General features: G+C 44.4%; 1 protein-coding gene across 2 annotated transcripts; it reads right to left on the bottom strand.

The window, feature by feature from the left end:
- Positions 1-1,792: 1,792 nt before the first annotated feature.
- On the bottom strand, positions 1,793-16,196 carry LOC108934003 (cytochrome P450 2J2-like). Of its 2 annotated transcripts, none has more exons than XM_029254644.1 (9): positions 15,902-16,196; positions 12,024-12,183; positions 11,342-11,491; positions 7,710-7,870; positions 7,392-7,568; positions 7,085-7,226; positions 4,341-4,528; positions 3,996-4,137; positions 1,793-2,033 (listed from the first exon to the last, which is right to left on the bottom strand). In XM_029254644.1, exons 1-9 carry the CDS (start codon positions 16,106-16,108, stop codon positions 1,858-1,860), a joined length of 1,503 nt encoding a protein of 500 aa, XP_029110477.1. In that variant the 5' UTR covers positions 16,109-16,196; the 3' UTR covers positions 1,793-1,857. The 2 variants fall into 2 exon arrangements, with proteins under 2 accessions (XP_029110477.1, XP_029110478.1); XM_029254645.1 differs by lacking the exon at positions 1,793-2,033 and adding an exon at positions 3,563-3,630.
- Between the last annotated feature and the right edge of the window lie 226 nt (positions 16,197-16,422).

Genomic DNA, 16,422 nt, shown 5'->3' with positions numbered 1-16,422 from the left:
TCATGATACGTCATCATTACAACACTTTTGATGGACACTTGAGTGACCAATCAGAGTCTGAGTCCCGCCCACTGGCAGGTCAACTCCACGGCGAGAAAAACTGTGGTTTATGTCAGTTGCGCTTGTTTACGTTCATTCTCGGGTTTGTTTATTAACCTACTTGTAATTACTTTCTGGTTTAATTTAGGTGAATATTTTTTACGGGAGCAATTTAGGGTGATTACTTTGATTGCGGATACTAAAGAGGGCAGCGGTTTTGAACCGCGGTCTCTCTGGCTTGGACTTAGCCGATGCCGATGGTTATAATCATTATGATACTGACTTCGTTCTTGATCTGCTTATATCACAGAAACTGAAATATAGAACGCCCTTTTCATAAAACCAGAGCATTGCCTCCCTGTACAAGCTTGTGTTTTTCCTTTCTCTGTTTATGAGGTTTTTTTTGCCTCGTACAGGTTCTTTTCTCTACCATTGGTTGTATTCCCTGTCGATCATCGTCAGTCCTGCTGCCACTTCCTCCATCTGCACCAATCACCCCCAGGTCCCGCCACTTTAAAACCCTCCTATTTGCCCACTGATGCTCAGATTTATGTTTCAGGGCATAACTTCGCCTTGTTTTCAATGGAAGTGTTACTCATGGCTTCTGTTCAGTTATTGTACCCTGGTTGACTGTGATTAGTTTATCTTGGTGGTGTTGTTGGCAAAAAGAACTGGTAAGAATGTTACGTGCCTTGCATGTCCAACACACAGGTTGTGCCACTGTCTGGTTGGGAAGAGTTAGGTGCCACCCCTTGTACTTTTGGCTGTTGTTGGATACAATACCTTAGTTAGGGTGTCACAGATGCTCAAGAGCCCTTTGTTTTTCTTTCCATAGCTTGGGTAGTATTACTAGATAAAAAATAGTTCTTCTACGTTCTTTGCTTTGTAACTGTTGTTGTTCCTTTCCCCTCTGGAAAGTGTCTTTGTAAATATTGTACAAAGTCACCTGAACATCTGCCTCAGTTTCCACTGTAAAGGAAACTACACTGAGCACTTGGTTCTTATATGTGTCATTTTTCTGGGCCCTTGTTACTACTGGTTACCATTCAGTTGATGTTCCACTCTTGCTACCCCTAGACACCTGGGGTTGTAACATGAAGAATGATGGCAACTGTCAAAATTGTCCAGATTTTTTTTCTGCAAGCTCATTGTGGAGGAAAGAACTGTTTATTTATTCATAAAGGTTGCATAAATCGGGGGGCGCGGTGGTGCAGTGGGTTGGACCGGATCCTGCTCTCCAGTGGGTCTGAGTTTTGAGTCCCGCTGGGGGTGCCTTGTGACGGACTGGCGTCCCACCTTGGGTGTGTCCCCTCCCCACGCCCTGTGTTGCCAGGTTAGGCTCCAGTTCGCTGCGACCCCGTGTGGGACAAACAGCTTCAGACAGTGTGTGTGTGTGTGTGTGTGTGTGTGTGTGTGTGTGTGTGTGTGTGTGTGTGTGTGTGTGTGTGTGTGTAATTGTCAGTTGATTCCCTTACAATGGGAACCCACCTTACAGGGTGAGTTCATGGAATGTATTAACCTTGTTGTGTGAGGAATGGGTGTTTGCAAATGTAAAATAAATATAGCTCAATAAACTACAGTAAAAGTAGCTGTAGTCTAGAGAACATTCCAAAAATTTGTTTTCACTATTACTGACTTACAAATATGTAATGTTGTAGTTTACATCTTAAACTTAAGCTTTTCCGCAGAATACTGAATTTTTTTTTTTTTTTCTCAGCAGACACTTCTGAAAAATAGGTTTATTTTTGCAGTTCAAAGCTGAACATGTGCTGACTTCCAGTTGAAAATCTCCAGAAGTTAATCGTTACATTACTATGCTCAGCGGGGTACAGCACATAACTTGTATCCCTTTGGTTGAAGAGTGAATCCAATTTTGAATTCCAGGGTGGGCTCCACACCTGGGGGTGAAAAGAATGTGAACTGCTGGAGAAGGGAGGTGAAGAATAGAAACAACTCCATTCGAGCCAGTGGTTCCCCAAGACACATCCTGCTCCCTGAGGAAACAAAGACACATGGAAGTTTGAAAGCTACAATCACATTCAAATTCCTTGTTATTTTATTAATGTTAACTGAATAAACTATGAATTTTGTTTCCAAATTTCATTAAAAACTTATTATAGAGGTGCAGCTTCTGAATATTAATTTGTGAAGCAACATCAAATAAGTTGAATTTCGGCACAGTGGGACAACTGAAAAGTGGGCTGTTCGTTTCATGCTTTAAATTTCAACAATTGACAAATTTTGTTGTTGGCAACACGTGACAGGTACGATACATATATTTTCAATGTTTGGACAACCCTGGTGAAATGACATTCTGTTGATATTTCTACTTGAATAGAAGGTAACAACTTCTGCAGGGAACTTAAACATAAATATGCAAAAGCTTGAACACCCTGTGAGTCAGTACTTAGTAACACCCCCCAAATGTTTCTTGTAACCAGCTAGCAGTCTTCCTATTCTTGCTTTAGGAATTTCTCCCTGCTTCCTTGATGAATGCTTCTATTTCAGAAATGCAGTGCTCAGGCCATTTTGCATGCAATGCATGTCTGAGGTCTGTCCACAGATTTTTCAATCATTTTAATACTTCAATTCAAGTCGGGGGACCGTGAAAACCATTCCAAAACCTGAAGATTTCACTTCTTTAAGTAGTTGATGATTGATTTTGAGATATATTTTTAATCATTGTCTTACTGTATGATCCAGTCTCTTTTCAAATTCTTCACAATATTCAAGACATTAACCTTCAGGATTTTTTTGATAGTTAGCAGAATCAATTCTTTCCTCTAACTGCTAAATATTTACTATACCACCAGTTGCAACATTACCCAAAACAATAGATCTACACTCATGCTTAAAGATGACAAGGTGTTTTTTCCCAAATGTACCTTTGATGACTGTAGCCAAAGAGTTATTTTCAGTTTTGTTTCGTCACAGCGGGGGGCATGGTGGCGCAGTGGGTTGGACTGGGTCCTGCTCTCCAGTGGGTCTGGGGTTCGAGTCCCACGTGGGGTGCCTTGCGGCGGACTGGCGTCCCGTCCTGGGTGTGTCCCCTTCCTCTCTGGCCTTCCACCCTGTGTTGCCGGGTGGGCTCCGGTTCCCCGCGACCCCGTATGGGACAAGCGGTTCTGAAAATGTGTGTGTGTTTCATCACACAGCAGAACTTGGGCCCACAATGCTTCTGGGATATCTAAGGGTTTTGTAGCATATTTCAGACACAGACTTTGTGATAACATTGCAGGCAAAGTTTATGCAAGCAATGCTGTACAGTGGACCAGTGCACCACTACTGCTGTACCATCTATGGTTTCCTGCAGGTCATTTGCACTGACAGGGAGTTTTGAGTTGCATACCTGACTGGTCTACATGCAGTTATATCAGAGGTTTTTCTTGGTCTTCCATGTCTTGTCTTGACTTGAGTTCAGTAGTTCCTCTTAACTTCCATTCCTTTAGGACATTTTGCATAGTGACATTTGCAAGTAGGAGGCATTTAGATCTCTTTTTATAGCCCTCCTCTACTTTTTAAGAGTCAGTTTTCTCCATTTTCAGAATCTCAGTCAGCTTGCAGAGGCCCATGGCTGTTGAGCACAGCACCCTGAGAGGTTTGAAGAGTCAGAGCATAAGCTCTTCAATTCCCTTCACTTGACTTGGAATAATGCCTAACGTGTCAATTAATTTCCAAGACCTTAAAAAAACAACACTAATGAATCAACTGGAAAGGTGCCTAAACTTTTGGGGATGCTACATTCATATTTATTTTTTTTCTAATTTAAAAAATTCAGCAAAAAAAATTTGCAAATTAAAATTTGTAGAAACCATGTTAAAGTTTGTTGCCTGAACAGGATGTTTTAACTTCTTTTCTCTTAGAAAAAATAAGAAAACATAATTTCAGCAGGGGTGCCCAAACTTCTGCACAGAATTTTAGATTTAATTGACATAGCATTATACCCGCACACATACCAGCTGAAAAAGGCAAGAAGGCATCTCTTCTTTTGAACTTGCCCTCCTCATCCAGGAAATGGCCAGGATTAAATGTGAAAGGAGCCTCCCACTCAGACTCATCAAACAAAACAGACTGTAAAGTTCCCATCACCATAGTACCCTGCAACAGATATCCGAGGCCTCAATCCTGACATCATCTACAGAGCAAGACAGCTGTTACTATGGAATACCAGGTAAATTCCCTTCATGTGTCAAGTCATATAAAAAAGAAATCAAAGCTGGGACACACTTGTACCTTAAAAAACCTAATATCTTGATAAAAATATCTAATTATGACGAATATCTTAGCATGAAAATCCTCACCTTTGGAATTGTGTATCCTCCAATTGTAGTGTCCTTTACAGCCATACGTGGCACATTCAGTGGTATAATGTTGCCCATCCTCTGTATTTCATGAATAACAGCGTCGGTGTAGGGCATATTGGCTCTGTCTGCCATGGTGGCCGGATGTGAGGGTCCAAGTACTTTGTCTATTTCCGCTTGTACCTTCTCTAGGGGAAGAGTAGGACAGATGGGAATTCACAAAGCTTTCAACATGCATCTCTCCTCTGCCTGTATCAAGATCAAGACTCTGGCTATGACCTACAAGACCATCGACAGATCTGCAGCCCGATACCTACACAACCTGAATGCTCATTATGGTCACAAGTCAGGGTCTGGAAAATAAATAAATAACCCTCCAAAAGCTGGTGGGATGGACAATAGGTGGTCCTTGGCATACAACATGGTTCCATTCCAGTGGCCTCAGGGATACATAGACAATTGAAAAGTATGATTATATGAAAACCTTGTTATATTTGTTTCAATAATATCACACATTTCCATTTCAAATACAGTAAATCATTATAGTTTCATGCTGCATTCAAATTCTTCCAGTTTTCTCCTGCGCGACCAGAATACTCACTGTTTTTGCACACAGACACACACACAATGTCTCCAACTGCTTGACCCGAGCAGGGTCGTGGCAAACCAGAGCCTAGCCCGGCAGCACAGGGTGCAGAGCTGGAGAGGGAGGGGCACACCCTGGACAGGATGCCAGTCCACCGCAAGGCACCCCAAGCAGAACTCAAACCCCAGACTCAACACAGACTAAGCTCCGGCCAAAACCTGCTTCGCCACAGCACCACTCTCCCCCCCATTTTTTTTGGTTTACTAGCATTATAAAACAAAATGCAACAAGGGAATCACAGACAAAAAGATTTGTAAATAAAATGCAATTGCTGCAAGACACCAAAACACCCTCAGTCCCAAACAATTACAAGAAGTACCTTGCAGTAGCCAGGCCAACCACAGTTATCATATAGCAGATGCAGTGGTCATCATTGAGTGTCACGACAAAATATCGGGACTCAAAGATAAGTCTGGGTGGTCGTAAGTCACTAGTATCATCAATCGAGAAGTATTTCTATCAGGAAATGGGTTGAATTCCTCAGACACTTACTCCCGAATCCAAGAAGTTTTCCATTTTCGGCATCCTTCCTTGAACCTATATCTCATTCCTCAACCAACCCATGCACCACTCAGAAATTCTGTTTGATACACTGAATGTTGAGTAAGCCTTTTAAACAATCCCACTTTATTACAATAGATCAAAAAAATCTAGGAACAACTATTTACTGACAGTTTTAGCACAGCGTGTGTTTCTCTGAGTTGTACATTCCTTTGGAGGAGCTTCTGTGACTGGGTCCTGGACTTCCTCTCGGGCAGGCCCCAGGTCGTGAGAGTGGGCCAGGCCACGTCCAATGTCATCACTGTGAGTACAGGAGTGCCACAGGGTTGTGTTTTGAGTCCTCTGCTTTACTCTCTCTACACATATGACTGTGTGTCCTTTGCACTTTACCATTGCATATTGCATGTTGCATATCGCATATTCAATATCCGCACATTTTTTTGTTTCCTAAATCTCAATTTTAGTTTTTTTACATTTTAGCTTTAATTCAGTTCCCTGTATATTTTCTAAATTTAACTTTAATTGTATTCTCTTTTGGGGGTGCGGTGGTGCAGTGGGTTGGACCACAGTCCTGCTCTCTGGTGGGTCTGGGGTTCGAGTCCCGCGTGGGGTGCCTTGCGACAGACTGGCGTCCCGTCCTGGGTGTCCCCTCCCCCTCTGGCCTTATGCCCTGTGTTACCGGGTAGGCTCCGGTTCCCCGTGACCCTGTATGGGACAAGCGGTTCTGAAAGTGTGTGTGTGTGTGGGTATTCTCTTTCGGGGGTGCAGTGGCGCAGTGGGTTGGACCGGGTCCTCCTCTCCGGTGGGTTTGGGGTTTGAGTCCCGCGTGGGGTGCCTTGCGACGGACTGGCGTCCTGTCCTGGGTGTGTCCCCTCCCCCTCCGGCCTTACGCCCTGTGTTACTGGGTTGGCTCCGGTTCCCTGTGACCCTGTATGGGACAAGCGGTTCTGAAAGTGTGTGTGTGGTGTGGTGTGTGTATTCTCTCCTATTTTTAAAATATTTTTTCTCCTTTAACATATTGTCTTGTTTGCAGTCTACAGAGCTGACTAGATTAACATTTCACTGCAGGTTTTATGTGTGTATAACTGTGTATGTGACCAATCTCTGATAAATGAATAAATATAAAATGGACATTTATTCCACTGCAAAAAATTAAACATAATTCAGAAATGAGTGAGTTTTCTGTTAAGTTGAACACTATTTGAATTGTGTGATTTACTAAAAGATTCATTCATCATAAATATCTCCTTATCTATTGCAGGGTCCTGGTAAGCCAGAACCTTTCCCAGGGCAATCTGAGATAAGGCAGGTTACACCTTGGAGAGGGTGCCAGCTTGTTGTGCGGCCATCTCATACACACACTCACATACAGGAAACTCTCACAAACTGAATGAGTTTTCACCCCACAACTAAATCCATAACCAAAGAGCTGGATGGCTCTACCCGCAGCACCATTGTGCCACCTGCATTAAAGGAACACTTAAAACTATTACTTTGACTGGAAGAAAAATATCAAGGGGCTGCAAGAACTAAGACTGGGGACATCATAAGTGTGCCAAACTTTAAAAAGAATCATATGTGCAAAATGAAAACCAACCTTGTATTTCTGGGTATTTAATCATATACAGTAAAGCCCAGTTCAGAGTAGCTGATGTTGTTTCAGTCCCAGCTGCAAACAGGTCCAAAGTGCAAGAACACAAGTTGTCTTCATTGAAACCTGCTTCAGCATCATCTTTCCTCTAAAAAAATAACAAGTGTTGAAACAGACACCAGCGATTCCTTTTCACACCCACTGTGGGTTATAATTGTGTATAATCTTTTATATAGCTGAATAAATAAATGACTATACGACAGTTAGGAACATTTTCTCATATTCCACCTTTTGATTACTTCTCTAATATTACCTTTTCCATCTCAGAAAGGAAGCTGTCAATGTAGTCTCTCGGAGTTGAAGGGTCCCAGTCCTCCTTGTGCTCCTTAATTTTTAGTTTTACAAAGTCGATCACAATTGCCCAGTGGGAAAATATTTTTTTGTGTGGACCAGGTAATCTGCGCATCAGCCACGGAAACATGTTGTACAACTGAAAAACAAAAACAGTAAATTCCTCAGAAAACTTTTATTTCTATAAATTACTTATAAAAGAGACAGGATTAAGTGTCAACACAAGTAAAATCCCTAAAATCAATGAAGAATTACACACAAGTAAAATGAGGTGCTTTACCTGAGCCCAAATGCTTCCCTCCAAATAAATTGCTTCATTCATTAATTTCAGCAGTCTTTGGAAGTAGCTGTTGCTGTAGTCAAACCGATCGCCAAACACCAGACAACTGATGATGTTGGCAACAGCATTGTTAACAACGGAAATAGGTTCAAATGGCTGGCCTACGGGATTTTAATTGAAAAACAACGTGAGCTGAAAGCCTTACTCAGTTGTTATATTAAAGTAAAAGATTATAATTAAGATATGAAGACATGGATATATGCAAACACTCCAGCAGAAACTGATGTTTAAGGGTCAAAGTAGAAGAAATCAGGGGCTTTCAGAAAAATCTAAATCAGGGTAGAATCGTGCCAAGAGCCAGTTTCTGTTGCAAGGGGCCGCGATGCCACGCGCCACCCTGCCTGCTCCTAATGCCTGGTATACATTGCACCCAACCACCTGTTGGACCTTGCGGGTGGTGGGCCCACATGGCCCCCCCACGTCGCCTCTTCCGGCTGAGCTCGGCCGGGTTACGTGGGCTGCCCGGCCACCAGGCGTTCGCCTAGGAACACTACCCCCGGGCCTGGCTCCAGGGGTAGGTCCCGGTGACCCTATTCCAGGCAGGGTAAACATTCTCCTGCTTACTTTTCCATGGAGGTTTTTGGATTATGTTAGTCTGAATCTTCACTCCAGACCTGTTCACCTTGGGAGACCCTACCAGGAGTATACTGCTCCAGGCAACATAGCTCTGGAGATCCCTAGATCACGCAAGCCCTTCTCTGGGAAATCTGGCGGGGAGTGACTGGGAAGAACGGCTTGCCAAATCTGAACCCAAGTGGTGAAATGTTATTGGACTTCTGTGCTAGTCATGGTTTGTCCGTAACAAACACCATGTTCGAACACAAGGATGCTCATAAGTGTACTTGATACCAGAGCTCCTTGGGCCAAAGGTCAATGATCGACTTTGTAGTCGTTTCATCTGACTTGAAGCCACATGTTCTGGACACTCGGGTGAAGAGAGGTGCTGAGCTGTCAACCGATCACCATCTGGTGGTGAGTTGGATCAGATGGCAGGGAAAACTGATGGACAGACCCGGTAGGCCCAAGCATATAGTGTGGGTGTGCTGGGAACGACTGTTGGAGGACCCTGTCTGGAATGATTTTAACTTACCTCCGGGAGAGTTTCTCCCACGTCCTAGAGGAGGTAGGGGACATGGAGTCTGAATGGACCCTGTTCAGAACCTCCATTGTGGATGCAGCCAGGCACAGCTGTGACCAAAAGTTTGTTGATGCCAGTCATGGCGGCAACCCGAGAACCCGCTGGTGGACACGGGTGGTGAGGGAAGCCGTCAAGCTGAAGAAGGAGGCCTTTAGGGCCTAATTGGCTCTGGAGACTCCTGACTCAGCAGACAGGTACTGGCAGCAGGCAAAAAAGGTAGCAGCGGCTACAGTTGCAGAAACAAAATCCAGGGCATAGGAGGAGTTTGGAGAGGCTATGGAAAATGACTATCGGTCGGCTTCAAAGAGGTTCTGGAGAACCATCTGGTGGCTCAAGAGGGGTCAGAGGAGCTTCACTCAGGCTGTGCTCAGCAAGGGTGGAGAAACTCTGACTTCTGTGGACATTGTCGGGAGATGGAATGAGCACTTTGAGGAACTCTTAAACCCGAGAGATACGCCTCTGTAGCACGCCAAGGTGGCCCGGGAAGGGGGCGGAAACAGGGGTGGAGACGGGGGCAAAGCAGCCACGGCTGGGGCTAATTACCTTCCCTATTTCTTCCCAGCACTTGGCAGTAGGGGAGAAAGATGGGGGAGGCAAGCGAATCCCAAGAGACGAACACAAACCCGGAGACGACGCCGGCGTCCGGACCAACCCGAGGCTCCCAGCGACTCTGACCCGCACGAAGTCCCGTCCTACCTGTTCCCTGGCCCCCCTTTTCCATCCCCTTCCTTCTCTCTGCACCGAGAGCAAAAAACCCCTCACAGACAGGCACTGCACCTGTTGTCTCCTGCCTCGTCTCTTACAACCTCCCTTACAGGAGTCAGGGTCAAAGGCTTCTGGGTTGTCAGAGTCCATTTCCCTGGTGGAAGTCAGTGAGGTAGTTGGTAAGCTCCACAGTGGCAAAACACCAGGGGTGGATGCGATTTTCCTGGAACTGCTTAAAGCCCTGGATGTTGTATGGCTGTTATGGCTGACATGCCTCTGCAATGTTGCATAGACCTCAAGGACAGTGCATTTGGATTGGCAAACTGGGGTGGTGGTCCCTGTCTTTAAGAAAGGGGACCGGAGAGTATGTGCCAACTATCAGGGTATCACACTTTTCAGCCTCCCTGGGAAAGTCTATGCTGGGGTGCTGGAAAGGAGGCTCCAGCTGACAGCTGAACCTCGGATTGAAGAGGAACAATGGGGATTCCGTCCTGGCTGTGGAACAGTGGACAGCTTTTTACCCTCTCACAAATAACTGAAGGGGCATGGGAGTTTGCTAATCTAGTCGACATGTGTTTTGTGGACTTGGAGAGGGCCTATGACCGTGTTCCTCGGGAAATTCTGTGGGAGGTGCTTAGGGAGTATGGGGTACCGGGGCCACTACTGCGGGCCATTCAGTTTCTGCACACACAGAGCAAAAGCTGTGTCGGCATACTCGGCATTAAGTCAAGCCCGTTCAGTATGGGTGTTGGACTCCTCTAAGGTTGTGCCTTGTCTCCACTCCTGTTTGTGGTCTTCATGGACAGGATATCAAGGTGCAGTCGAGGTCAGGCGGGCATTTTGTGTGGGAGTCGGAAGGTAACGCCTCTGCTTTTTGTGGATGATGTTATCCTTTTGGCACTGTCACATAGTTGCCTCCAACACGTACTGGAACAGTTTGCAGCCGAGTGTGAGGCGGTTGGGATGAGGATCAGCACCTCAAAGTCTGAGTCCATGGTTCTCTCACAGAAAAGGATGGCATGCCCCCTCCAGGAAAGGGGAGAGAATTTGCCCCAGGAGGAGGAGTTTAAGCATCTTGGGGTCTTGTTCACGAGTGAGGGGAGAAGGGAGCGTGAGATCGGATGTAGACTGGGAGCACCGGCAGCAATAATGCGGTCACTTTATCAGACTGTAATGGTGAAGGGGGATCTGAGCCATAAGGCAAAGTTCTCCATTTACCGGTTGATCTACGTCCCTACCCTCACCTATGGTCATGAACTTTGGGTAATGACCGAAAGAATAAAATCGCGGATATAAGCGGCTGAAATTAGTTTTCTCCGCAGGGTGTTGAGACTCACTCTCCGTGACAGGGTGAGGAATTTGGACATCCGGAAGGAACTCAAAGTAGAGCTGCTACTCCTTCTCATTGAGAGGAGCCAGCTGAGGTGGTTCGGGCATCTGATAAAGATGCCCCCTGGGCGCCTCCCTTTGGAGGTATACCAGGCATGGCCAACTGGGACGAGGCCCTGAGGTCGGCCCAGGACCCGCTGGAGGAATTATATCTCACAGTTGGCCTGGGAATGATTGGGGATCCCCCAGGCTAAGCTGGAGGAAGTTGCGGGAGACAGGGAGGGCTGGGCCTCTCTCCTCTCCCTGTTGCCACCACGACCCTGCTAGGAAAAGCAGGAAAGAAGATGGATGGATGGATGGATGGATGTATGGAGAGTAGAAGCATTTGTTTCAGTCATACCTTGACTCTTGTCTATAACATCATTTAAGAACCTACACTCCACTTGGATCTGTGACTCAAGACTTTTCTTCCCCAGTCCAAAGTTTCTCAGAGTAGAGAGAGCAAACCTTCTTTGTTGCTTCCATTGATATCCACCGGAGGCAACCAAACCTTTGAAAAACAACGTATAAAAGTATTTCTTACATAATCTATAGTAAGTGACTACCATTTGGTATATATTTCTGCTATTTTACTAATCCATTCTACATTCTGGGTTCAACAACTGATACATGTACTGTTACTTATCCAAAAAGTACCAGAAAATCCTTGTGGCATTAGACACTTTTTAAAGCACACTTATAAGAAAACAGCCTTCTCAGCAACTGTGAATTAACTGAAACTGCTCACTTACATTACTTGAAACTGCAATAACAAAAACCTAATTATGAATTTCCAAACTGTTGTTTTTGGCTTGTCCACATGAATTTAAAAAATTTCAAATTCATGTGGACAAGCCAGAATTAACTATTTTTAATCCTAGCATCATGATACGGTTCGATTATGCAGTCATCAGTAAACCTAAAAAAATGGCTCAATAAGACATGTAGTATTCATGCATACTACGTTCTCCTAGTTTTCTACACTGAAATTAATAAGGATATGGTCTTTCATATGAGTTAATGCCAGGAGAAACACAAATTACCTTTGTCCAACGTAATATCTTCAGAGAGTGGTACTGTTGGACGAACAGCAAAGTTTTCACCATGTTCAACCAGAGCCTCTTTTACAAGCTGTAGACCATTCAGGACAACTATCCTTTGCCCAATTCGAATACTGAAAATATTTCCATATTGTTTGGCAAACTAGAAAAAGCAAAATGAAAAGTCCATTATTAGCACAGATAATTGCTAACCACACACACCACACACCACACACAACACACATTTTCAGAACCGCTTGTCCCATATGGGGCCGCGGGGAACCGGAGCCTAACCCGGCAACACAGGGCGTAAGGCCGGAGGGGGAGAGGACACACCCAGGACAGGACGCCAGTCCATCGTAAGGCACCCCAAGCAGGACTCGAACCCCAGACCCACTGGAGAGCAGGACCTAGTCTAACCCACTGCGCCACCGCACCCCCCCAATTGCTAACAAACTATGCTAATTATTTGGTGCAGTCTAGACCCTTAACTGTTGCCAATGAAGAGGGCAGTAAGTTACTTCAGATTCACTGCAAACACCCGGCACACCTGTTCCTCCCATAACAAGCTTCATTTGTTTTGAGATATCACTCCAATACACAAATTCTTCCGGAGTTGAATTACTATTATTTATAATAAGACCAGTTTTTAATGCATAACAATTATAATACCAACATATTTTGCAAAATTTATAACAAACAAATATTAGTGTCTCTTCTACTATTGTTTTTCTTAATTTCATTTCATTTTTAATAACCACGTGTATAATGGAGGACTGCAGAGACCCAGAGTCCATCCAGGAAGCATAAAGAGTGCAAATACGGTATAAAGGGTTGGTGATTTCTTTTATTTTTAAAGGAAAATTGGGGGAAAAAAGATTTTTTTTCCATTTAAATCTGATTTTTTCTTTAAATATTTTTATTTTCACCAAAACTGTGGAAATGTGGAAAGTAGTTAGAAAGAAGCTTCAGTAGAGTTCCCAGCAAGTCAGGAAGTTGTTCCAAGTGAGGTATGACCAGGTCACGACCCCAGCACATTTCCTAGCCAACCTTCTTCATCCCAGTTTACATGTGAAAAACTTGAGCAAAGAAGAAAAAAATGCAGCCATGTAGTTGCACATCAGCAGTGGCAATTCTTGAATTCTCTAATTGAAATTCAGGCAAAATCAAAACCTTTTCAGAGCTTCAAATTTCAGCAAGAGTTTGTTGAAAGGATGACTCCATGTGAATGGTGGCCCTCCAACAGTGATGTCATTGATGCAAAATCCATGGTGCCTGTCAGCCATCTCTCACTGCATCCTCTGCAGGTGTAGAGCATGTCTGAAGTACATATGGACTTGTCCAGTCAATTTAGGAACAGGCTTCGCACAGAAAATGCAGCAATATTTGTTTCTGTCCAAGACCCTAAACAAGAACATTGAACTGGGTGAGCCATAAGTAACAAATACTTCTTGTAAAAATGTTGGTACCTTTGAAAGAAGGGCTATACACACACATTTTCAGAACCGTTTGTCCCATACGGGGTCACGGAGCCTACCCAGTAACACAGGGTGCAAGGCTGGAGGGGGAGGGGACACACCCAGGACGGGACGCCAATCCATCGCAAGGCACCCCAAGCAGGACTCGAACCCCAGACCCACCGGAGAGCAGGACTGTGGTCCAACCCACTGCACCACCGCACCCCCTCAGAAGGGCTATAATATCAACATTTTCAAAAGTTGCAGTGTAACTTAATTTTTGATGTGTTATGTATGCCACTTAAAGCTGGCTGGTGTATTAAACACTGGTTTAATTATCTCAGAGTCCTTGTTATTCATTTAAGTATTTCATCTTACTTAAGTACTTTGTGCTGATATCTGGAAGCACTTGGAAACACTTAGCTACATTACTAAATAAACCATCTAAAACATGATGAAAAACAAATATATCAGAAAAAAAAAAATCTGAAAGCAATTTAAATCAATCTTTGTTTAATGATTTGATTTAAACCAATGGAGTATACTCAGCTTCAGCTCATCAACCCAATTCGGACCATTTGTTTGTAAATAAATCCAACCAGACAGCAAGCAGCGTAGTGGTTAGAACTACTGGAAAAGGTTGTAGGTTTAGTTCTCACCTCTGTCTGCAGTACCCTTGATCAAGGTACTTACCCTAAATTGCTCCAGTAAAATTACCCAGCTGTAAAGATGGGTAAATAACTCTAAGTAGCTTAACACTCTAAGTTGCTTTGGAGAAAAGCATCTGCTGAATGAATAAATGTAAATGTCACAATCACACACACACACAGTCTCAGAACCGCTCATCCCATACGGGGTCACGGGGGAACCGGAGCCTACCCGGTAACACAGGGCGTAAGGCTGGAGGGGCAGGGGACACACCCAGGACGGGACGCCAGTCCGTCGCAAGGCACCCCAAGCGGGACTCGAACCCCAGACCCACCGGAGAGCAGGACTGCGGTCCAACCCACTGCGCCACCGCACCCCCTATGTCACAATCAATAAATGCTAAATTTAACACTCTTCGATCAGCAGAGTGACGTCAAAGAAGGATGAGGGCCCATTCCGTTGGATACAAATGATGTTCTCAAGTGGTAGTCCAAGGGGTGCAGTGATGATCTCTCAAGTGTTCAGGATATCCACCAATATCCACCCAACTACTTCACCAAAAGCACATGGGGAATGCAGACCATGAGGAACACTAAGCTACTATGCTTGCTATGGTGGCCATCCTCTTGGTCCTCTGCAAAGCTTCTACAAAGCGGGAGAGCACACATGCCTGCAGACCCCTCCAGTAACACTCTTCGGTCAGCAGAGTGACGTCAAAGAAGGATGACGGCCTGTTCCGTTGGACACAGATGATGCTCTCAAGTGGTAGTCCAAGGAGTGCAGTGATGATCTCTCGAGTAAAGGGGACCTGTTCAGGATATCCACCCATATCCTCCCAGCTACTTCACCAAAAGCACATGGGGAATGCAGACCCTGAGGAACACCAAGCTACTATGCTTGCTATGGTGGCCATCCTCTTGCCTTCCCGGGGAGCTTTCAGTGTCTTCAAAAGGGACCCTAAGCTGATCTATCCGGAATAAAGCGCTACAAATAAAGTCTCTGCATCGCCCTGCAAGTACAGCCAACCAAATCCGGCACCTTAGGCTTAGCAGGCGATCAAAACAAAATTAAAATCTGCAAGTTCAGTCCACATCCTCTCCAATCCAGGTAAAGATACAGCAATACACTACAAGATAAAATGCAAAATACAAAATCACCAAGCCTAGTGGTGCAGAGCTAAGTCCAATAAAAAAAAAAAAGACAAATACAAAAAACAAATAGAAGCAAACCAAATAAATCAGAAGATGACACAGCAACCAGTGTAAAAGGCAGCACCTATGAAGAGCAATGTAGGTTTAAACAGGGGCTTCAGTAGTATCATTTGAACAAAACAAATCAAGGTTCACACCAGGTCAGTTGCCACAAAATTATGGGAAAAAGAAAAGCAACCTAATATATAACTCATCTGGTTAAAAACACTGAAGGACAGATTTATTTAGATTAGGAATAAAATTTCATTGGATTTCAGAGCGTCTCACATTGCAGTAGCAGAGGAAAGAATTCAGTCTTATACTTGCAGGCAATATTATAACTTAGATCTCAGTCAGTGTGATCAGTGATCGATCGATGGATCGATCGGTGTCAGTGACATGCAGCGTCTCACAGCTCCTTCTTCTTAAACTTCCACACCGTTCCCTTTATGACATTCAATAACTGACGGGTTTCTGACGTACAATGATTGTACGCTACGAGCGGGGCATGAATGACTCTCAGTTCTGTGTGAATATGAAATCTGGTGTTAACGCATGAATACATAGAGAGAGAAAACGCACGTACCTCTGCCATCTGGAGATGAATTCTATTTGAATCGATACGGAAAAGATCTCCCACAAAAGGCAGGGACCACGGTGGTCCAGGAGGAAAGTTTTTCGGAGCCTTGTTTTTAATTAGGTCCACAAGTATCAAAAACACAAAGAGAAAGATTAAAACACTGCTGAGGTCTAACCATCCTGAGAAGAAGAGGACGGACATGGTTGCTGTCATTGCTGCGTATTACAGGTGAAACCAGTTCTGCTCCCTCTCTGCCTCCAGAAATGTACCGTATTGAACTTTGAGAAATGTTCCGCAAGACTGGAGCTCGAGGACACCTTTGATGGACACTTGAGTGACCAATCAGAGTCTGAGTCCCGCCCACTGGCAGCTCAACTCCACAGCGAATAAGACGGTGGTTCATGTCAGTCGCGCTTGTTTACGCTCATTAGGCACAATAACGACAGGAAATGACTGGACGAGACAACATCTTCATTTTTACATTTAAATTCACTTCTTATAAAACAGTGACTTTCCAACATGAAGAC

This window comes from Scleropages formosus, chromosome 9 (genome assembly GCF_900964775.1).
Source record: "Scleropages formosus chromosome 9, fSclFor1.1, whole genome shotgun sequence".
Lineage (NCBI taxonomy): Eukaryota > Metazoa > Chordata > Actinopteri > Osteoglossiformes > Osteoglossidae > Scleropages > Scleropages formosus.
Note: the sequence above shows the minus strand (reverse complement) of the source record. Positions and strands in the feature narration are given on the sequence as shown.

Coding starts and splice junctions, on each gene's coding strand:
- LOC108934003 (XM_029254644.1), bottom strand. CDS start 16,108: ATGACAGCAACCATGTCCGTCCTCTTCTTCTCAGGATGGTTAGACCTC. Junction 12,184..15,901: donor TTCATCTCCAGATGGCAGAG/GTACGTGCGTTT, acceptor TGCTTTTTCTAG/TTTGCCAAACAATATGGAAA. Junction 7,871..11,341: donor TGTTATAGACAAGAGTCAAG/GTATGACTGAAA, acceptor AAAATCCCGTAG/GCCAGCCATTTGAACCTATT.